A 22,500-nucleotide genomic window follows, 5' to 3' on the forward strand; every position below is an offset into this window, starting at 1 on the left:
GGGTTAACATCAACACCTTTGTTCAAGGGTTGCTAAGGAAGTGCTGCCTGTTGCGCAGGAAACTGGGAGAGCAGTTTCCTGTTATGAGGAGAGGTTTTAAAGAGCTGCTTTCCTCCAATCAGGCAACAGATGACCAGTTGGGAAGGTGGCCTTATAACAACTGGTGCCTCAGACACTTTCTAGGTGATTCATTCAAAATCCATAAAAATTCCTTAGAAATCAGAGATATTATATCAGTTTCTACACTGCATATAAAATATATACATCATTGTCTATAAACTCAGTTTGCTCAATTGTAAGGCCGTATTTACAACCGAAAGAAGAAAGATGTGTTTTTTTTCCTACATGAAATTATGATTAGACTTTTTGATGGCAAAATGTTACCCAGCATATCGTTAAAATCCTTATCATAGAATTCTCACTTGATCTTTCATAGTCCATGAACTCAGAAGAACGTAAACAGATGTGTCATATCCAAGTGCGTCTTAACTACAAGATTAGACGGTCGCTGTGGAATAAAAGCTTACACTACTGCCGTGTAAAAGCCACCCCTGTCCGTTTTCATACGTGTTTATCACTGTTTGTTGTCTTAGAGTCATTAGCCAGATCCCTGTTTGCTTGCGCAGAGAACTGCTCTACCTTCCCAGGAAGCTCGCGGAAAACACCTCCCGCATCCACGCGCAGAAAGTCAAGCACGCGCGCCCCTCTCGCGCGTCAGTGTGGTCTTTCCAGTAGGGAGGAGAGGACCCGGCGCGAGAAAGCGCTAGACTTGATTTTAGAGGAACCGCTTCACTTGTGAATTCTGAAGACAAGCAAACAAGTAATGTCGTGTTTTGTTTGTTTGTTTGCTCCTCGAGGTTTATGACAGTGGATGTGGAATAACGTCCCGAAACGCAGGACACACGAGGAGGCGAAATTACTGAAGGAACGATGTGGAATTTTCTCAGATGCTACAGCGGATGACATCCGAAAATGAACACAGGTGATGAACTCATTTCTAACGAGTAACCTACTGCTAATTAAGGCTGAGCAGATGTCCCAGCTGTCGAGGAACAGGAAAGCCTTTTCATTAACCGTCCCCACTTCAGCCGTCCTAAATAGCGGAATAGGTACCGGTTTCAACAGTGTGCTTCCTTTCCGCACAAGCGACATTTTCTTAATGGAAATATTAGTGAAAGTTAAGTGACGGTGTATTTGGCGCTCTGAAGATTTGACGGTTGATCCCTTCGAGTAGAAAATGACCCTAAATGCAATCGATGGGACTTCTACACAGATGGGGCAGATCCCCGTTACAGCTGTGAACTCCAACAGTGTGTGAAGAAACGTTGAGGGGTTTCTTTTATAACAATAGTCACTCCTTTTTTTAAAAACTTGCTGCATTAACTTTATATTCATAACGCCTTTGCAGACACTACAAGAATCCATTTAATTTAAAAGAGACAATATAAAAGAACCATACTAGAATATATATGACTTTATGCAGGACAGGAGAAGGCGTGTTTTTGATCAGCCTTTGACCAGTCTTGTTGTTCTAGCCAGTTTCACAGAGAGATTCCCGAAATGAATCTCTCTCCTTCCGCATCACCACACACACAGTTGTTGTTCTACTACACTATTATCTGAACAGTGATGTTTTACACAGCTGAGCTCACGTCCTGTTGGAAGTCCGAAGGCCCTCTCTAATGTCAGTCCCGTTCTGCTTTAACGGAATTCTTTGTTTCTTCATATCCTGTTTTTTCCCCTGCCAAACAGTCTTAGACAGCCAGGTTGTTTTTTGTTGTTTTTGTTGTTTCTGAAAAGATCCTTTTCAGGAAAAAGAAAGACTGAAATATCTGGAGTGTAAATGATAGAAGAATGACAGGAAGAAAGTGCATTTCTGTGGTGCAGAACTGCTCCTGAAAACGGAAGGACATCCAGCAGAGGGTACACCAGAGGCAGGGCAGCCTGTTAACGCCCTCCCCCTGTACACGTCCTTCTGCGAACCTTACAGGAGAATCTGTTGGACTAGTTAATTAGTGGTGTTGGAAAACAACCTTTTAGCAGGGAGACAGCAAGTGTACAGGGAGACAGACAGGAAGTGTACAGGGAGACAGGAAGTGCACAGGGAGTTTAGTAGGATGTGCGTCAAGACAGGTACTAAATAACAGGAAGAGACAAAGGGTGTAGGGTGTGGGGGGTAGGGTGTAGGGTGTAGGGTGTAGGGAGTAGGGTGTAGGGGTTTTCTTAAGAGAAAGGGTGTGTTGTACCAAAAAGGCCTCAAATTCACACCAACCCGATTTAAGGTTCTTATGTTGTTTTCATCAGGGGGGCACATTTTTGTTTTGTTTGTTATTTTTGGGCTTGAACAAATGTGCTGACGTAGCTTACGTAGCTGACGTAGCTGATGTAACTGACGTAGCCCCTTCGTGTGGTACACTGACATTCAGCGCTCTCATTTCTTCAATCCAATTATCCTTTTTTGTGTGGTTGTTGAATCAGTCCAGTACTGTAAGAGGCCACTATTCTCATCATGTTGGGTTTAAAGATTCTGTTTACTCATTTTGTGTTAATCACATTCATCTCATTAATGCTAAATCCATTCTCACTATTACAACGAGGTCAACTGTTTAATTCGATTCTGTTTTACAGATCAGAAACGACCAGAAGTGGCTCGTCCAAAGACACAAAGCCGTCTAACCATTACCATACGCTCCACAATCATGCCAAAAGCCTGCCCGTCGTCCCGAGGTCCCAGACCTCCTGTTGCTCCTAAACCAAGACTGTCCCCCAAGCAAGAGGACGAGACCTACCAAAGTACTGTTAGGAATGGAGACAGACTGGCGCTGGAGCCAGACAGTGAATCCGCAGGACCACGAGACGACCTGTACACAGCATTGCAGAGTTGTGTGGCAGAGTTGTCAGAGGAATCAGGGAACATTACAGAGGATCCAGTAGAGAAGACCTCTCCTAGTCCTGATGGTATGTGTGATAAGACCATGGATGAAGGGATACAGGTGGGGGCAGGAGAGAGAGATAAGATAAAAATGAAAGAATTGATGGCGGAAGGGAGAGAAAACAGGACTGGAGCAGATCAGGTAGACTCCTGGAATGTCAGCAAAGACGTCGCCATAACTAATGTTTCATCTGCAGTAGACCACATCAAAACCATCAGTGACGAGAGCCTACCTCAGGGCTTGAGTGATCTGGACGATGTGGCAGACAGCACTGGTGTACGTCCTGAGAGCAAGACTACCGCTCAGGATCAGACCGGAGGTGAATCGCAGGTCAGTGCTGACACAACAAGCCCTTATGAAGACATAGAGGAATCCACGTCAAACCAGGGCAGCACATATGCTGAGATAGACCATGATACTGATCTGGGATCAGACCCTGATGAAGATATGGAAGAGCCTTATTTCAATGAAAGAGAATCGTTCCTGTGTGAGCATGACACAAAGCTCGTCAACGAGGCATGCAAAGAGGACACCGATCCAAATACAGAGGGCGGAGTCACGGAGGCCCCCGACGACGTGACGGGCGCTGGAGCCCTGAGCAGCAGACAGCCCTCGCTGTGTGAGGAGTACCCTTACGACGTAATCGGACCGCTCGACGATGCTCACGCCTGGCAGCCGGAGCGTGCCACCAAAGACCCATCCGGACGATTCAGGTTCCCAGATGAGACGGAGGATGTGTTCGAGACATATTCGGTCATAGAGGCATTGCCTGAAGACCTCACGAGCACCTCAGATCCAGAGGCAAAAAGCACAGATGAGGAATGTACTAGCAAGAAAGTGCAGGGAACTGAGACAGAGATGGAGGGCACGTCCAGCCACGCGCCGTTTTACGTCTTGTCAGATGACGTGGCTGAACTAGAGGAGGGGCAGGACGGGGTCGCAGATGGTGTCATGTCATGCTCCGAGTCCTCAGAACCCCAGACTAAGGATGCGGTGAACTGCGATGTGGTGGATGAGTATGCTGACATCATCGACGCTCAGGACGGGGATGACCCGCCGCTGGAGTGCGTGTCATCTGAGGACTATGTAGAGATTGGTGATGAGGATGAACCTGAGGATACGGAGCATACAACAAAACAGAAGAATGCCAGGCACAGACACAACCCTGTGAGCCAGAGGAACAGTTGCCAACCACGCCTAAGACTCTGCAAAATCACCGTGCCAGCCGACCTCGACCTGGGCAGGACTCCCGAGCTAACAAACCGCGTGGTGTTTGCACACACCACCGAGGCGTTTGAGGAGGACATAGAAAACCTGGACTGCCACATAGTGCCTTTCTTCGAGGACTCTGACTCGGACAGTGAGGAGCACATCTATGAAGAGGCAGGCTTTGACTCCGAAGGGGAAAACTTTATCTCTTTAGACAGGAAGACCATTGTGACACGCTCTCGCTCACTCTCTGGGAAAGTTCCAGGATATGTCCCTGAGACGGTTCCCGAGGAGACAGGGAGTGAGTCGCAGACTCATGACTACTACACCGTGTCTTTGGACCAAAACAGAGACCCGTCAATGCCTCCGGATACCTCAGAAATCAACCAAACGATTTCTTCGCTGAAGCCGAGGCGTTTTCTTCTATATCCCCGATCGTACTCTGTGGAGGGCCGAGACACACCTCTGTCTCTCCATCTGGATAACTCCCCCAGAGAGGAGGACAAAGTGAAGAGGGGAGATGAGACTCTCTCGCTCCCGTGCGTAATTACCTCTTCTGGAAGCTTCTCTCAGAGGAGCCACCAGTCGTCCAGCGGCGTGTCCACCCCCACGTCTCTGGTGGACATCCCGCCCCCCTTTGAGCTGGCCTACATCACCAAGAGACCCATCACTAAAAGTTCCCCATCCCTCCTGATTCAACATGAGTCCAGTGACAAGCCCAAGAAGAATAAGACGTCCTTTAAGCGTTTCCTGGCGCTGAAGTTCAGAAGGAAGAACGAAACCAAAGCGTACGGAGACGGCAGCGTGCGGTCCTCCAGGTCTTCGTCGGAATCCAGCCACCACGGTCCACTTCGAGTGATCGAGCTGGAGAGGAAGAGCATTGACAGCTCCTCTCAGCTTCAGTCCTGTGCTGTCCCACCTCAGCGCAGCGTGGACTGTCCTGCTGCCTTTGTGGTCTACAAAGACAGGCAGAACAGGAAGGGTGCCCTCAAGACGTACGGTAGCAGCGGCGTGTCCAGAGTGGAGTCTCTAGAGGACCACTCTCGAGCTCGGTTCATGCCTCTCCCGTTAACCAAACCTCGGTCCATCTCCTTCCCGAGTGCAGACACATCCGACTACGAGAACATTCCGGCCATGAGCTCAGACTATGAGAATATTCCGATTCCACCCAGGAGACCTACGCGAGCAGTCACTATCACCGGGTTCTTCGACGACCAGAACCGCACCAGTGCACCAGCAAATGAGAACGATGGTTATGTGGACATGAACAGCTTGGCAGCTATAGAGAACAAGACCAGCACCCAGGAGCAGGAGACTGAGAGGTACATATTTAAACTCCTGTTTTTTATTGACACGTTTAGCACATTAATATGTTAAAATACTGACAATAATTGAAACATATTGCTTGTGCATGGCAACATGAATGATACGTTCCTAATTGTGGTGTGAGGTGTTTTCACTGTATTAGCCTGCAGACATTTAAAGTATTTCATTAAAGAAGATTCACTTTATTCTCAAGCATTAACATTTGTACTGAGCGTTTGTTAGAAGTAGGATATGTTTTAGTCATGCACCAGTCTCAGGGCAGGTTGGCATCCCACAGATTATGAAAGAGTACTGGTGTTGGACATGTTGACAGCTCTTCCTTAGATACAATGGCAGTAGCATCACAGAAATGTGCAGGAAGTGTTCGCCAAAACAACAGGAAGTGGGAGCAGTGCTTGGCCAGTCTGATAGCCAGCTCTTACTCCTGAAGAAACAGCACGTGAAGGTTTTACACACAGATTTAGACCTTTTACTATTTTTAAGTACAAGCACATCGTCGCGTACTTTTATACTCAGCAGAATTCCCTGTCTGTTCCCTTTGTGCAAATATGGAATCACAGTGAATATTAGCTTTGTGTGCGTTACTGTAAAACACACTCCCACTCCAAACATATTTCATTGGCAACATCTGTTCATTAATGTACAGTTTTGTTTGTAAGGATGTAAAGAAACAAATCCGTTCTTAATTAATTTACATAAAAATGTGCATAATCAAACTGGAATGTTTGCATTATGAGATGCACAGAAGAGGTACAGCGCAGCAAATATATAAATATATATATATATATATATATATATATATATATATATATATATATATATATATATATATGACCTATATAATATATAGAAACCTGTTGAGAGGTGTCAGGTGTGGGGATGTGCACGTCTCCGGCTGTACTGGTTCCGTGGGGACGTGCACGTCTCCGGCTGTACTGGTTCCGTGGGGACGTGCACGTCTCCGTCAGTACTGGTTCCGTGGGGACGTTCACGTCTCTGTCGGTACTGGTTCTGTGGGTATGTGAGAAGGGCGTTCTGCAAGGTCCACCTCTCACCACTCTGCTGCAATCATGGCACCCACACTGACCGTCAGCATGGATCCTGGGTACCATTTTATTGACTGGATTTTGGTTTTTGGGGGGGTTTTTTTGAGGAACATCAGAAAAAATTGCACAAGTCATTTATGTAGTCGGTTTAATTTCCCCGAGCCTCTGGGTTTAAAAAGGAGCATTTAGTTTACTGAGAAACCTTGGGTTTGTCTCCTCTGATTCTGTGCTATAAACACCCATTCACAGTCAGACAGGCGCTGTGTTCTTTGCTCCGGAAGATAAAGTCACCCTCTGGATTGCGATTCTTTCTTGGGCTATTGATGGTAAACTGTTGCCGGCCTCTTTTGTGCAGTGTGAATGGTGTGAATGTGTGTCAGTGTCTGGAGGGAACCCCTCTCTCTGTTCATGTGCCACATGTCCCCATGCTCTCTCTCTCTGTCCCTCTGCTCTCTCTCCTGGTGACATTATTGATTCCTCTCATTGTCCACATTCACCAGCTGCGCTGGCCACATTCAGAACGTCCACGCTTCTCGTATCAGCAAGATCTGGATGCTGCATCTACTGGGCATGTTCTTGCTGACAGTGGGCGTGTGGGTGTGGGTATAGGGCAGGGGTGGGTGTGTTTGTGTGTGTGAGGGGGGTGTGTTATGAGTGTCAGAAGAGTGTATATATACAGGGACAGTACACCAGAGGAGTGTGCAGAGACCATGTGGACGTCTGCTGGTCCATTATCCCTGGAGATAAGAGTAATGAGAACATCAACCATGTTAAAGTACATAAAGAGAATGTTGCTGATCTGTGTGTCTGTGTGTGTGTGTGTGTGTGTGTGTGTGTGTGTGTGTGTGTGTGCGTGCGTGTGTGTGTGTGTTTGTGCATGCTTCGATGGTTCGATGTCTTCTGTTGGTGTTGCTGAATCATCTATTTCTCTTTAGGAAACAGATGAGAGGCTTCCAGTAATGAAACCCAGTTGGCTCACACACACACACACACACACACACACACACACAGACACACAGAGAGAGAGTGGGGGAGTCCAGGTGAAGTCCAGTCTAGTGTGGTACGTCCAGTGTAGTCCGGTTCAATGTGATCCTATCCAGTGTGTCTGGTCCAGTGTGATCCAGTGCAGTGTCTGGTCCAGTGTGGTCCGGTCCGATGTATTCCGCTCCAGTGTCTCTGGTCCAGAGTGGTCCAGTCCAGTGTGGTCCGGTCCAGTCGGGTTTACCACCCCAGTGCTGAGGTCATAGACAGGCTTTCCCAGGGGAGGAAACCTGTGTTTACAGGAAATACGGGCCAGACCCAAGGAGACGGGCTGAGCAGGATGTGGTGGGGGCAACTCCGCCTGCACAGACCACCTCGCGGCGGGCCAACAAGGTGAGGTGTGGTACGCCCGGGAAGTCCTGCCCAGTGCAGACATGCTGGTGTTGTCATGGTTCCCAGCGCTCCAAGCCTTACAGCAGAGCCACACACCGTGGCAGTGGAATAGCAAAGGAAAATGTTACTGTCACAGATAGAACTGTAGTTTGGCATTTTATGATGAGCTATTGACGGGATGGGCTTACAGGACACACTGCAGGATACAGGACTTAAACTACGTTGGGGCCTCTGCCTTCATGTGTATTCAGATTCCCTGTGTTATGTTAAATGCATTCTGATAATAAAGCAATTCCAGAGATGGTTGTCTTCCGTAGTAGCACCGTCATGAGGGTCACGGAGGAGGAACACTGTCCTCTCTCTGCAGGCTTTAAATCAACAGAATTACATATGAAAGAACTGCAGACACTAGAACATATAGGGCTGTTAGTCTGTAGGGAACCACTGAGCTCGGGCCCTCATGCGGTGCTGTGCGTTGGGCTCCTGTGGGTTTTAAAGCACGCGGTGGTCGGGAAGGAAGCCTCTCGTTAGAGAACGTGGTGAGAGGACAGGGGATGAAGAATGTTGCTGAGAGGGAGAGAGAGAGACAGAGAACAGAGATCACTCATGTTTCTGTTAGAATCTTGGCAGTGATAAGCGATAATATTTTTCTTACTGTAATTTTGTTTATGAGCCGTATAAATGAACTTTTCATCCCTCATCTATCTGGAAATGAAAGTATATTTCCTCAGCGTGTGCGTGCGTGCGCGTGCGTGTGTGTGTGTGTGTGTGTGTGTGTGAGAGAACACAGGAGACAGGAGATGAGACACACACATAACTCATATTTACTGCTCTAACACCCTTTAGCGGAGTGGTAAAATCATTAACACTTTGACCCTCTAAACCTATAACCCTAACCCCTTCCCTATAACCCTAACCCCTTCCCTATAACCCTAACCCCTTCCCTATAACCCAAACCCCTTCCCTATAACCCTAACCCCTTCCCTATAACCCTAACCCCTTCCCTATAACCCAAACCCCTTCCCTATAACCCTAACCCCTTCCCTATAACCCTAACCCCTTCCCTATAACCCAAACCCCTTCCCTATAACCCTAACCCCTTCCCTATAACCCTAACCCCTTCCCTATAACCCAAACCCCTTCCCTATAACCCTAACCCCTTCCCTATAACCCTAACCCCTTCCCTATAACCCAAACCCCTTCCCTATAACCCTAACCCCTTCCCTATAACCCTAACCCCTTCCCTATAACCCTAACCCTAATTTCCTCATGCATGGTGAATCCATGCGTGGACGCATTGCGCATATCTCACTGACTCAGTATGAGGGCGTGTGTGCAGTCTGTTCCTGTATGTGTTTGAGTGTTCTCATATGCTTCCTGTGTGTGTGTGTGTGTGTGTGTGTGTGTGTGTGTGTGTGTTTCATGTTTTTCCCCAAGAGTGATTTTGTAAGGTTTCCTTTCTCTGGGTTTGAGACTAGGTTTGTGTTCCAAACAACCTAAATACATAAACCCATTATTAAGCATTTCATAGCATATTGCAATGCTCCTGAGGCTTCTGGTACATTCAGCACAGGTTGCCATGACACCAGTGTGTGTGTGTGTGTGTGTGTGTGTGTGTGTGTGTGTGTGTGTGTGTGTGTGTGTGTGTGTGTGTGTGTGTGATTGCACCAGTGGGTGTGTGTGGGGATGTGGTGATTCTTCTCTGCATATTTCTCACCCCAAGCATCCACAGGACTGGACCTCATGATCGGGGACTGGACCTCATGATCAGGGCCTGGACCTTGTGGTCTGGCCCCAGACATGCATGTTACTACTGTAAGCAGAGACAGAGAAGGGTCAGGTCCCCTCCTCAGGTCTGTTCCCCTCCCCGGGTCTGTCCTCCTCCTGAGGGTCTGGTCCCCTCCTGAGGGTCTGGTCCCCTCCTCAGGTCTAAGACCAAAACTTGCTCTTGTTTCTTACTTTTGCAGGGTTTGTTTTTATTGTGGAGGGTCAGGGAAGGTGTCCAGGGTCGTTACAGGAGAGCGACGTCCCACTGCTCGATGGGACTCACGGATGTGTGAGTGGGGTATGAGTAGGTGGTGTGTGAGTGAGTGGTGTGTATGTGGTGCATATGTGGTGTGTGAGTGGTGTGTGTATGTGGTGTGTTTTTGAGGGGTGTAGGGTGTGTGGGGGGGGGTGTATGATGTGAGGGGTTTGTGTGTGGGGTGTGAGTGAGTGGCGTGCGTGTGGGTTGTGATTGGTGCATGTGTGTGGGGTGTGAGTGGTGTGTATATGTGGTGTATGTATTGTGGTGTGGGGGGTTGTGAGGGGTGTGAATGGTGTGTATGTGGGGTGTGTATATGGGGTGTGAGTGGTGTCTATGTGGTGCATGTGAGTGGTGTGTATGTGAGGTGTGAGTGGTGTGTTTGTGTGTGGGGTGTGAGTGGTGTGTTTGTGTGTGGGGTGTGTGTGTGTGGTGTGTATGTGGGGTGTGTGTGTAGGGTGTGTGGGCTGTGAGTGGTGTGCATGTGGATTGTGAGTGGTGTGTATGTGGGGTGTGTGTGTGAGGTGTGAGTGGTGTGTATGTGAGGTGTGTGTGGTGTGTATCTGGGGTGTGTGTGTGGGGTGTGTGTGTGAGGTGTGAGTGGTGTGTGTGTGTAGGGTGTGTGGGCTGTGAGTGGTGTGCATGTGGGGTGTGAGTGGTGTGTATGTGGGGTGTGTGTGTGAGGTGTGAGGGGTGTGTATGTGATGTGTGTGTGGTGTGTATCTGGGGTGTGTATGTGGTGTGTGTGTGTATGGTGTATGTGGGTGCGTATGTGAGGTGTGTGTGCTGCGTATGTGAGGTGTGTGTGGTGCGTATGTGAGGTGTGTGTGGTGCGTATATGAGGTGTGTGGGGTGTGTGTGGGGTGTATCTTGGTCCAGAGGGTGAGGTGGGACGACACAGAGACGCATAAAACACTTCCATGCTGGACTCAGAAATACTGGTCACATGCATTATTATTTTAACTTGGTTTGCTCTCAATTACTCAAGTTGTGCTCAATCAGAATTGTAAGTCACTTTGGATAAAATCATCAGATAAATGCTGTAAATGTAACTTTCTCTCTCTCTCTCTGTCTCTCTCTCTCAGTGCGTACACAGAGCCTTTCCCTGTGTGTGCTGCCCCTACATCTCTTTCTGCTGAGGATGACCATGGACGCACATCTGAGGAAGAGGAAGGCTGCAGTGATCATGGCTATGATAGACAGGTCAGTCACACCCACACACAAAAATGACATTTTTGTAATGCTGGACTGTTATGGCATACCGTTTTGTGTGTGTTGTGTGTGTTGTCTGTGTGTGTGTGTAGTTTGTTTGTGATGAGTAGTTTGTGTTGTGTGTGTGTGGTGGGTAGAGTGTGTGTGTGTGTGTGTGTGTAGTGTTCTTCCACATACCCAGTAGTTGGTAGCGTTCTAATACCAGCATGTTGGTAGCGTTCAATACCAGCATGTAATATACTGGGACCCCTGGTGTTAAGAGGAATGTTTAGGGTGCGGGGGTCCCACCCTGCACCCTCAGATCTGGAGCTGAGTTCTGGGTCCACACGCTCCCTGTGGAAGTGGAATTCCCTGTGTCTGCACTTTTTTCTGCCCAGTTCTCATTCCTATTTCTCCTGGCGTCCAGTTCCCAGGGTGGGAGACGGCCGCCCCACCCGCTCGCTCTGCCTGGCCCTGTCACGCCTGCTTCCTGGTTTTCTTTGTCTTTAAAAAGAAAATCAGGAGGCCAAGAATATTTGAGGCTGACCCAAACTCTCCTATTGACGGATGACGAGCTTCAAACCCCAAGGGACAGTTAGCAGACGTGGTTGACTTCTGAAACGTGGGCCTGGACTTACGCCTGCTGTATTACACAATGTTAGTGTTTATAAGTGTTTATAAGCCAGTTATTAATTATAACTGCAAGTCCAGATGTGTACTCACGCCAACACAGCGTGTAAGTCATGCGTGAAGACTGGAGTCCCGGGAAGTGTTTGAATTTAAGCAGCTGCATTATTCCCTGCTCTCCAGCTCACTAAAACAAACTGACCTCCTAAGTAGAAATAAATCCATTCAGCAGTGGCACGTGCCATTGGCTGCCATCAGCATCCACATTAGAGGGGTCTTTGTGTTCACCGTGATCGCGACCTCCTCATCCATAATGCATCAGAGCGGAGCCCGAGCCGTGTGTTTGAGAAAGCTTTCACGTTTATGTTGTGTTTTAATGAAATGATCAGTCTTCTTCTGACAGGGAAAAAAATCAGATCAGTGTGTTTTCTCCTGCTCTCAGACTCTATATCTGACTTCTTCCGTCTCCATCCCCTACTCTCTCAACCTTTATTCTCCCTCTCTCCCTCTCTCTCTCTCCCTCTCTCTCTCTCCCTATCTATATCTCTTTCCTCCTATCTATATCTCTCTGTCTATCTCTCCATTTCTCTCTCCCTCTCCCCCTCTCTCTCTCTCTTTCTCTCTCCCTCTCCCATCTCTTTCGCTCTCTCTCTCCCTCTCCCTCTCTCTCCCTCTCTCTCTCTCTCTCTCTCTATCTCTCTCTCTCTCCCCCCTCTCTATCTATCCCGCTCTCTATCTCTCTCTCTCTCTCTCTCTCTCTCTCTCTCTCCCCCCACCCCTCTTCGATGTAGGTTGATGGCAGATCCAGAGCATACTACATAGCTAAGGAGCTGCTGGATTCTGAGCGAGAGTAAGCCTTTATTTTGACTACTTCCTTGTGATGTCAGTGGTCATACGTTCGGGAGAGTGCGTGAATCTCAGTTTACAGGCCGAGATAAAAACACACTTTATCGCTGTGGGAGGATTCTGGGAGGAAATCCTGCTGGGATTAAGGTTACGTTTAGGGGTGAAGATATTTGACAATTTGCGTGTGTGTGTGTGTGTGTGTGTGTGTGTGTGTGCGTGTGTGTGTGTGTGTGTGTGTGTGTGTGTGTGATTCATTGTTCACCTTACAGAGAGAATGAGATAATGGGGTGTTGTGTAGATATACTGTGAAATAACATAATTCACATATGTGTTCACACTCTAAAGTAAAATAATTCACATATGTATTCACACTCTAATGTTCTCCTCATCCAGGTCTGCGTCCTCGTCCTTACCATGTCCACTAATTCACAGCCCAGCTCCTCTCTGATATAAACACACAGCTTATTACTGCGTTGTGTCTGTGAACATATTGAGTTTCTGTAACACATCAATACCTTATTAAATAGATAACAATTCATCTTGGTGGCATACTGTGGTTCAGATATGCATTTTGTCCCTCTTCCAATGGATATTCATCTCAATTCTGTGTGTTCAGTGTTTTCAGAGACTAATATTAACATTAGTGCTCATTTAAGTTAATTTATTTTACAGTTGAAAAAAACTGTAGTTGTTGTGTTGTATTCAGTTTAACTATCATAGATTTCATTCTACCAATATGTTTTTAACTTTACTCTCTGGAAACCCAAATAAAATATATGCTGATCATGAAATTTTGTGATTTTTTACAAATGTATATTTTCTTTCTCTGATTTGATGTCACAGGCACCTGAAGACACTGACATTACTTCATGAGGTAATTGTTCATTCTTTATACACTATAGTTCTGCCGTTTTTTAGTTCCACAGTGCCATAGATCTGCTGTGTTATATTTCTGCTGTGCTGTAGTTGTGCTCTGCTGTAGTTCTGTTGCACTGTAGTTGAGCTGTGCTGTAGTTGTGCTGTTATATTTCTGCTGTGCTGTAGTTGTGCAGTGCTGTAGATGTGCTGTTATATTTCTGCTGTGCTTTAGTTGTGCTGTAGTCCTGCTGTGCTGTAGTTGTGCTGTTATATTTCTGCTGTGCTGTAGTTGTGCTGTACTGTAGTTGTGCTGTGCTATAGGTGTGCTGTAGTGCTGTTATATTTCTGCTGTGCTGTAGTTGTGCTGTGCTGTAGTTGTGCTGTTATATTTCTGCTGTGCTACAGGTGTGCTGTAGTTGTGCTGTTATATTTCTGCTCTGCTGTAGTTCTGCTCTGCTGTAGTTCTGCTCTGCTGTAGTTCTGCTGTGCTGTAGTTGAGCTGTGCTGTAGTTGTGCTGTTATATTTCTGCTGTGCTACAGGTGTGCTGTAGTTGTGCTGTTATATTTCTGCTCTGCTGTAGTTTTGCTCTGCTGTAGTTGAGCTGTGCTATAGTTGTGCTGTTTTATTTCTGCTGTGCTGTAGTTGTGCAGTGCTGTAGATGTGCTGTTATTTCTGCTGTGCTTTAGTTGTGCTGTAGTCCTGCTGTGCTGTAGTTGTGCTGTTATATTTGTGCTGTGCTGTAGTTGTGCTGTGCTGTAGTTGTGTAGTTGTGCTCATGCCATGTGAACATGTAACTGTACAATCCAGTGTTGCATAAAGTCAGCTAATAGCATTTGAACACTCAGTCTCCTCATGTAAACTCTCCTGCCACTGAACTGGTAAAAGGATCCTTGTTGCTCACATCCTATGAACAGTGCACCTTCACTGCTAGGCATTAAAAATCAAACCCCTTTATTATCTGCTGATTTATAAGGGCCGAATAATTAGCGTTTGTTCGCCGAATAATATTGTTACACTGTGTTTTCAGAGAGCTCATATGCATTGTTAGTCTAGATTTAAACAAGTACTAATAATATCACATCCTGTGTGGTAAAATTCAGTAGGGGTTGGATTTAACTACAGAACATATACATTTAACACATAAGGGCCTCCTGTTTGTCTCATATCAAGCGCACACATACACATACACAGGCCAGTGTCACTGAAGCAGACACATGCGTTGAGAGAGGGGGGGTCTCTGTGGAGCTGAATAAGGAAGATTCAGGTTTGTGTGAGCAGGTCTGTTTCTGGGTCGGCTGGATTTTGTTCTGTTGCTCTGGGAGTCACTAGATCTAATAGTAGCATTCATTTATTTTCATTAGCTAGCATCTTTTGACAGGCCAAATATCTCTCTAGTCCTAGTCCCTGGAGTTGTGTGTGTGTGTGCGTGCGGGTGTGTGCGTGCGGGTGTGTGCGTGCGGGTGTGTGCGTGTGTGTGTGCGTGCGTGTGTGTGTGTGTGTGTTTGCTCGCATCCCTGACCTTCAGTCGGCTTTTTTATGTGTTTTTATATGTGATTCATTCAACCTGCAGACCACCAGTACAGAAGGGACAGAGTCAAAGGAATAAAGGAATATCGCATAATTCATAAGGGCCCAGAGAGCTTTGTGTAGTGTCCCCTGAGCTAAATGACTTTATATTCAGCAGTATAATTGACTCATTTGAATAAAATAGGTGCCAATTGTTGATCATTTTGCTACTAAAGAATGCTAATGGAATACATACCTCGCTAACTCATATGCATATTATTCTATGTTGTACTGGTCCAGTAGTGTAATTATATTGGCCTCATTTACATATCTAATTCTAATTTACATTAGACAGCATAAATGCATAAGAGAAGGAGAAAAATGTGAAATTACTGAAGAGTGGTCCAGTGTGGGGATATCAAGGGCAGGATTGGATACTGAAAATGCTTGGCTTAATATTGATACAATATTAATATTTATGAAACATAATACAATTAGTGCTAATGTGATAAGATATAGATGTCATTAATCACTATGTGTGTATTGCATTGAATAGTAATGAGGATGAGAGAGAGAGAGAGAGAGAGAGAGAGAGAGAGAGAGAGAGAGAGGGAGGAGGGTCACCTTGATTATCACTTTTCAATGGCAGTATTAAATCAGAGTTTCTTCGCTGTCACCGCTGACTTTGAGAATGTTTCCTTGAACCTGTTGCATATGTATCTGTGCAATAGTAGAGATCTCTCTAAGGGAAGGGTGTGTCCTGTAGATCTCTCTAAGGGAAGGGTGTGTCCTGTAGATCTCTCTAAGGGAAGGGTGTGTCCTGTAGATCTCGCTAAGGGAAGGGTGTGTCCTGTAGATCTCGCTAAGGGAAGGGTGTGTCCTGTAGATCTCGCTAAGGGAAGGGTGTGTCCTGTAGATCTCGCTAAGGGAAGGGTGTGTCCTGTAGATCTCGCTAAGGGAAGGATGTGTCCTGTAGATCTCGCTAAGGGAAGGGTGTGTCCTGTAGATCTCGCTAAGGGAAGGGTGTGTCCTGTAGATCTCGCTAAGGGAAGGGTGTGTCCTGTAGATCTTGCTAAGGGAAGGATGTGTCCTGTAGATCTCGCTAAGGGAAGGGTGTGTCCTGTAGATCTCGCTAAGGGAAGGGTGTGTCCTGTAGATCTCGCTAAGGGAAGGGTGTGTCCTGTGTGCTTCTGCGTGAGTTGTGGCTAATTTTGAAGGACTCTGGAGAAATCCAACCACTGCTCAAATATTCCTAGTTGTGCTCTTTCATTTCTCCTTCTCTCTTTCTGTTTTTCCTTCTTTCTTTGTTTTTCCTTTTCTCTCTCTCTGTCTGTCTCTCTCTCTCTCTGTCTCTCTCTCTCTCTCTGTCTCTCTCTCTCTCTCTCTCTCTCTCTCTGTCTCTCTTATGCTCCATAAGGACGAGTGTCCACTGTCTGAGGTTACAGAAAACACATGTCCCATTGTTCCATTGTCTGATATGGAATAACACAAATAATTTTTTTTAATTACCAGGAATTTCCAGGCCCTGTCCCCAAAAGGGATGTGAAATAACACTTCTTCATCTTCTTCAGAGACTGAGCTTTCCAACAGCACCCCGTTCTTTCCTCCTCCATCAAACCTTTAACCCACGCCTATTCCCTCCCTCACGTTTAGCGTGGAAATCTGCCCAGTTGGACTCGCGGCGGCGGCGGTGGTTAGGAATCACGAATACGTCTGCTCTTGGAAGTCAGTGTCAGCAGAGACTAGACCACACCTTGATTATGATTATGATTGCATTATGAATGACTGCTGTTAGCCAGTGAGAAATGACGTTGCTGGTTATAATCTAGTGAAGCTCTTTTTTCCACCTGGCTAAAGATTACTTAATGCGTTCAAAATGGCCTTAGCTTTGCACAGTGAAAGTGTAACAAGAGCTGTCTGTTCCTCTGCTCTCCTCCTCAAACCTGACGTCAGAGAGTCGAGCCTGACGGCAGAGGCAAAGCGCTGGTAACACTCTTCCTCTGTAGTTTCTGATGTCTGGTTTGTTTGTGGAGCCTCCAGTCGGGAGACGTCCAAGTTGTGCGTGAGGCTGTGAGCACGTGTGTATGTGGCACTGTCTCACAAAGGACTGTGTGTATGTGTGAGACTCAGTGTGTGTGTGTGTGTGTGTGTCTCTGAAGGACTGGCGTGCGGCAGTAGAGACAGCAGTGGGGGAGGACGGCGAGCCCGCGCTGCCCGAGGGCAGATTGGCACAGATCCTCAGCACCCTCCCTCAGGTCTACGAGTTCCACACACACACCCTCACAGAGCTGGACGCTCGCTTCCAACAGTGGTAAGGACACACATACACGCGCACACACACACACACACACACACACACACACACACACACACCCTCACAGAGCTGGACGCTCGCTTCCAACAGTGGTAAGGACACACGCGTGCACACGCACGCACACACACCCTCACAGAGCTGGACGCTCTTTGACACACACACACACACACACACACACACACACATACACACAGACACACACGTGTGATGCCACACTCTGACGCACACACGCACACATGTGATACACACTTTGACACACAGACACACACATATGTGATACCAAACTCTGACACACACATCCCAGGGTGAAATGGGGTGTGTGTACTGTCACCCTGCCACCAGTAGTGAGGCGGGACCTGCCGTTGCGTGTGCCCTGTATGTAGGGAGGAGAACCCCAGGGTGGTGGAGGTGTTCCTGGACCGCCGGGCGGAGTTCAGCCTCTTCGTGACCTACATCAGCTCCTACGACCGCAGCATGGCTCTGCTGGAGGAGAGCTGTGATCAGAGCAAGGCCTTCGCCCACGTGGTCCAGCGCTTCCAGGTGAGAAGGCAGAAAGGTCCCTTAGAAACGCACAGCAAAGCAGCTTTTATGAGCTGGTTGAAGAATTTGCACTCACAAAGCTACTGTATGTCTGTTTTATCTAGCGCTCATGTTTTAAATCACCATAATCAATATTGTAGATTGTTTTCAGGACATGGGAAACGTGTTAAAGTGCTTTTGCACTTTTAAGGTTTATGGTGATGTTGAGAAAGGGTATCAAAGTATCTCTTTATGTTTATGTTTATGTTTATGTGCGCTCCCTGAGCACATCAGGTTGGATGTTTGGAGGATTCATTGCCCACACATCTAAATTGTGATTAGAATCACCAATGACAAGAGGCCAACTGTCCCTTCTCATTAATATTCATGAGCATCTGTATTCAGCAGTTCTTGAAAGTGTGTGGCTGATTATAGAGGGGCTTATTTACTCTAGAGCAGTGAAAGAGAGATGAATGGTCAAATAACGCACGTTATCACGACCCCCGCGACCTTAACCTGTCTAATCTACAGGAACCTCCCAGATTTGTGCAGCAGTCAGAGTTGCTCATAACACGAGTGATCCATTAGCAAGTTCATAGGTGGACGATGATTAGATCCCTGATGCTGAATCAGAGTTTGTCCATGAATCTAACAGAACATTAATCCTAAAACAGGCATGATGTCAGTGTTGCTCAGTTCATGGCCAATGTAAGTTGTAAATTGGTTAATATTGTCTAATGAAATCTAAAGTAACCATCAACACCAAACCCACTGGTCTGACAGCATTAGTAAGGTATGTACCAAGTTCAGAATAGAATTCCTGTTTTTCACTCAAACACACTCTATCTTGGCTGTACTGTCCTACACACACACACACACGCACACATACAATAACTCGATTTCACAGACAACTGACAATCACACATCCACTCATAGTCACCTGCCTTTCACCACACGGACATCACAAAGGTGCCTCAGTAGCACCTAAAGGTCATCACTGCTCAAACAAGGTCATCGCTGCTCAAACAAGCAGCAGTTCATTCTCTCTTAAGCTGCTGTCAGTGACCCTTAACTGCTGTTATTGATCCTCTGGCTCCCCCAATCAGTGCCCATCCTCCCTCTCACTCGAGTGGTTGCAGTTCCCAGTTTTATTGATCAAGCCCTCGAGTATCAGTGTGTGAAAGATCACCTTTGGTTAGTGTGTGGAATCAACTTCAGATGGTGTAACCAGCCCAAACGCCAGAGTCCTCACCGAGTCTGCGAGACTTTCCCAGGTCCTGGGTCCTCACCAAGTCTGCGGGACTTTCCCAGGTCCTGGGTCCTCACCAAGTCTGCGGGACTTTCCCAGGTCCTGGGTCCTCACAGAATCTGCAGGACTTTCCCAGGTCCTGGGTCCTCACCGAGTCTGCGAGACTTTCCTAGGTCCTGGGTCCTCACCAAGTCTGCGGGACTTTCCCAGGTCCTGAGTCCTCACTAAGTCTGCGGGACTTTCCCAGGTCCTGAGTCCTCACTGAGTCTGTGGGACTTTCCCAGGTCCTGAGTCCTCACTGAGTCTGTGGGACTTTCCCAGGTCCTGAGTCCTCACTGAGTCTGTGGGACTTTCCCAGGTCCTGAGTCCTCACCGAGTCTGTGGGACTTTCCCAGGTCCTGCGTCCTCACCGAGTCTGTGAGACCTTCCCAGGTCCTGCGTCCTCACCGAGTCTGTGAGACCTTCCCAGGTCCTGCGTCCTCCCCGAGTCTGTGAGACTTTCCCAGTTCCTGAGTCCTCACTGAGTCTGCGGGACTTTCCCAGGTCCTGAGTCCTCACTGAGTCTGTGAGACCTTCCCAGTTCCCGAGTCCTCACCGAGTCTGCGAGACTTTCCCAGGTCCTGAGTCCTCACCGAGTCTGCGGGACTTTCCCAGGTCCTGAGTCCTCACCGAGTCTGCGGGACTTTCCCAGGTCCTGAGTCCTCACTGAGTCTGCGGGACTTTCCCAGGTCCTGAGTCCTCACTGAGTCTGCGGGACTTTCCCAGGTCCTGAGTCGTCACGTGGTGTAGGTTCAGTCTCTTCCGCACTGTTGTTGTCCAGGTTGCTGGATTAAAGGTGAAGTGGGAAACTAGAGTTCTTTTAGATGGGAGATCCTATCAGCCCTTCCTCCTACTCATGGGTCCAGACTGCCTCTTTTCTAAAAATGATCCTTTGTTAGTTTAAGTGAATCACTGAATATCTCATGGTAGTTACCTAATGAAACATCTAAAAAAAACAAAAAATAAACATGTTGTTTATGGAGGGAAATAAAGGCCTCGCCAGTATGTGTTTGGTTTCATTAATGCTAACATTGTATTTGAGATGTTTACACGACAGGAAATGGTTTTGATGTCTCAGAGAATACGGAAAAAACATGGTATTCTATAGTCTGTGCAGTAATGGACTGGTGAGAACTAATATCTTGTGTGCGTGCGTGCATGTGCGTGCATGCGTGTGTGTGTGTGTTCAGTCTCCTGCAACTGCCCAATGTTTGCTGCCTCAGCTCTATCTGCACTGCTGATGCGTGGAGTCTGATGTGTTGTCTGTCTGATGCGTGTATTCTGATGTGTGTATTCTGATATGTGTTGTCTGTCTGATGCATGGAGTCTGATGCTTGTAGTCTGATGTGTGTTTTCTGTCTGATGCATGTAGTCTGATGTGTGTTGTCTGTCTGATGCGTGGAGTCTGATGTGTTGTCTGTCTGATGCGTGTATTCTGATGTGTGTATTCTGATATGTGTTGTCTGTCTGATGCATGGAGTCTGATGCTTGTAGTCTGATGTGTGTTTTCTGTCTGATGCATGTAGTCTGATGTGTGTTGTCTGTCTGATGCATGTAGTCTGATGTGTGTTGTCTGTCTGCTGCGTGTATTCTGATGTGTGTAGTCTGATGCGTGTAGTCTGTCTGCACTGTTGGCACCATTCAGTGTCCCTTCAATGCCTGGCTCCCTTCCAGCACAGCTTAAGAGTGTACACATACACACACACACACACACACATACACACACACACACACACACACACACACACACACACACACTCACTCCTTCAGCACAGATCTTGATTGCATTTGTAGTTTCTTTTTAGTGTTCCGTTTACTCTGTGGTGTCTGTGGTTTGTGCTTGTCTGTGTGCTGATACTCTATTATGTAAGTTGAGTGTATACATGTAGTGCATACTGTTAGTGTAGCTGTGCTACTATAGTGGCTTTATAGTTTAAAGTGTTACTGGAGTGTGTGTGTGTGTGTGTGTGTGTGTGTGAGAGAGAGAGAGAGAGAGAGAGAGAGAGAGAGAGAGAGAGAGAGAGAGAGAGAAAGAGAGAGAGAGAGGGAAATGAGTGTTAGGTCATGTTACACACCTACACACACATCTCTCTTTGGCATGTCAAATCACTCTGCCTGCGTTGCCTGTGCTTGTGTGTGGGGTGTGTGTATGTGTGTCTGCCTCTGCCTGCGTTGTCTGTGTTTGTGTGTGGGGTGTGTGTATGTGTGTCTGCCTCTGCCTGCGTTGTCTGTGTTTGTGTGTGGGGTGTGTGTATGTGTGTCTGCCTCTGCCTGCGTTGTCTGTGTTTGTGTGTGGGGTGTGTGTATGTGTGTCTGCCTCTGCCTGCGTTGCCTGTGTTTGTGTGTGGGGTGTGTGTATGTGTGTCTGCCTCTGCCTGCGTTGTCTGTGTTTGTGTGTGGGGTGTGTGTATGTGTGTCTGCCTCTGCCTGCGTTGTCTGTGTTTGTGTGTGGGGTGTGTGTATGTGTGTCTGCCTCTGCCTGCGTTGTCTGTGTTTGTGTGTGGGGTGTGTGTATGTGTGTCTGCCTCTGCCTGTGTTGCCTGTGTTTTGTGTGTGGGGTGTGTGTATGTGTGTCTGCCTCTGCCTGCGTTGTCTGTGTTTGTGTGTGGGGTGTGTGTATGTGTGTCTGCCTCTGCCTGCATTGTCTGTGTTTGTGTGTGGGGTGTGTGTATGTGTGTCTGCCTCTGCCTGTGTTGTCTGTGTTTGTGTGTGGGGTGTGTGTATGTGTGTCTGCCTCTGCCTGCGTTGTCTGTGTTTGTGTGTGGGGTGTGTGTATGTGTGCCTGCCTCTGCCTGTGTTGTCTCTGTTTGTGTGTGTGTGTGGTTGTGAACACGTTTTTTGTGACATGTAAGGGTACACACGTGTATGGGAATCACACGTATGGCAATAACCATAATCTGATGGGTTTTGTCAGGGCACCTGCAGGTCACCTTTGCCCCCACGTGACCTGGTACACAGGGTCACTGACCTCAGCCTGAAGGGTCCTGACAACAGAGTCTTGTCACTCTTTGTGAACTTTGTTTGGTTCTCTGTGAATATTGAACACATAAGGAGAGTGAGACGGATTCAGGCTGTGTGTGTCTGTGGGTGTCTCTGTGTGTCTGTGGGTGTCTCTGTGTGTCTGTGGGTGTCTCTGTGTGTCTATGTGTGTTTCTGGGTGTCTGTGTGTCTGCGTCCAAGATGTGAGGTCAGCCAGTGTCCTTGAAATGTTCTGTTCCATTTGCTGGTGGTGTGTGATTTGGGGTCTGGGTGATGGGGGGGGGGGTGGAGGGGGTGAGGTTTTCCTGGATTGTGTGTGTGTGTGTGTGCTGAAGGAGCAATTAGGTTTGATTGATCGTGTGAGGCTGAAGGAAGAGTGATGATCAGAGAGCTTCAATGTTAAAGGCTTGAGAAAGTGGTTAAAGAAATGCTTTCTCTGTGCATGTGTGTGTATTTATGC

General features: G+C 47.3%; 1 protein-coding gene across 6 annotated transcripts in view; it reads left to right on the top strand.

The window, feature by feature from the left end:
* Window positions 1-644: 644 nt before the first annotated feature.
* fgd5a (FYVE, RhoGEF and PH domain containing 5a) overlaps window positions 645-22,500 on the top strand; it is a 33,224-nt gene continuing 11,368 nt past the window's right edge. For 2 of the 6 annotated variants that reach the window (XM_035520383.2, XM_035520384.2), the window contains exons 1-7: window positions 645-982; window positions 2,629-5,464; window positions 10,997-11,114; window positions 12,521-12,579; window positions 13,419-13,449; window positions 17,100-17,251; window positions 17,638-17,794. In XM_035520383.2, the coding sequence (XP_035376276.1) occupies window positions 973-982; window positions 2,629-5,464; window positions 10,997-11,114; window positions 12,521-12,579; window positions 13,419-13,449; window positions 17,100-17,251; window positions 17,638-17,794 (3,363 nt within the window). In that variant the 5' untranslated portion in view covers window positions 645-972. The remainder of the gene's footprint in view (window positions 983-2,628; window positions 5,465-10,996; window positions 11,115-12,520; window positions 12,580-13,418; window positions 13,450-17,099; window positions 17,252-17,637; window positions 17,795-22,500) is intronic. The other 4 variants (XM_035520380.2, XM_081705381.1, XM_035520379.2 and 1 more) reach the window with 4 other exon arrangements.

Source organism: Electrophorus electricus, chromosome 22, assembly GCF_041902795.1.
Source record: "Electrophorus electricus isolate QZ-2024a chromosome 22, ASM4190279v1, whole genome shotgun sequence".
NCBI classification, from domain to species: domain Eukaryota; kingdom Metazoa; phylum Chordata; class Actinopteri; order Gymnotiformes; family Gymnotidae; genus Electrophorus; species Electrophorus electricus.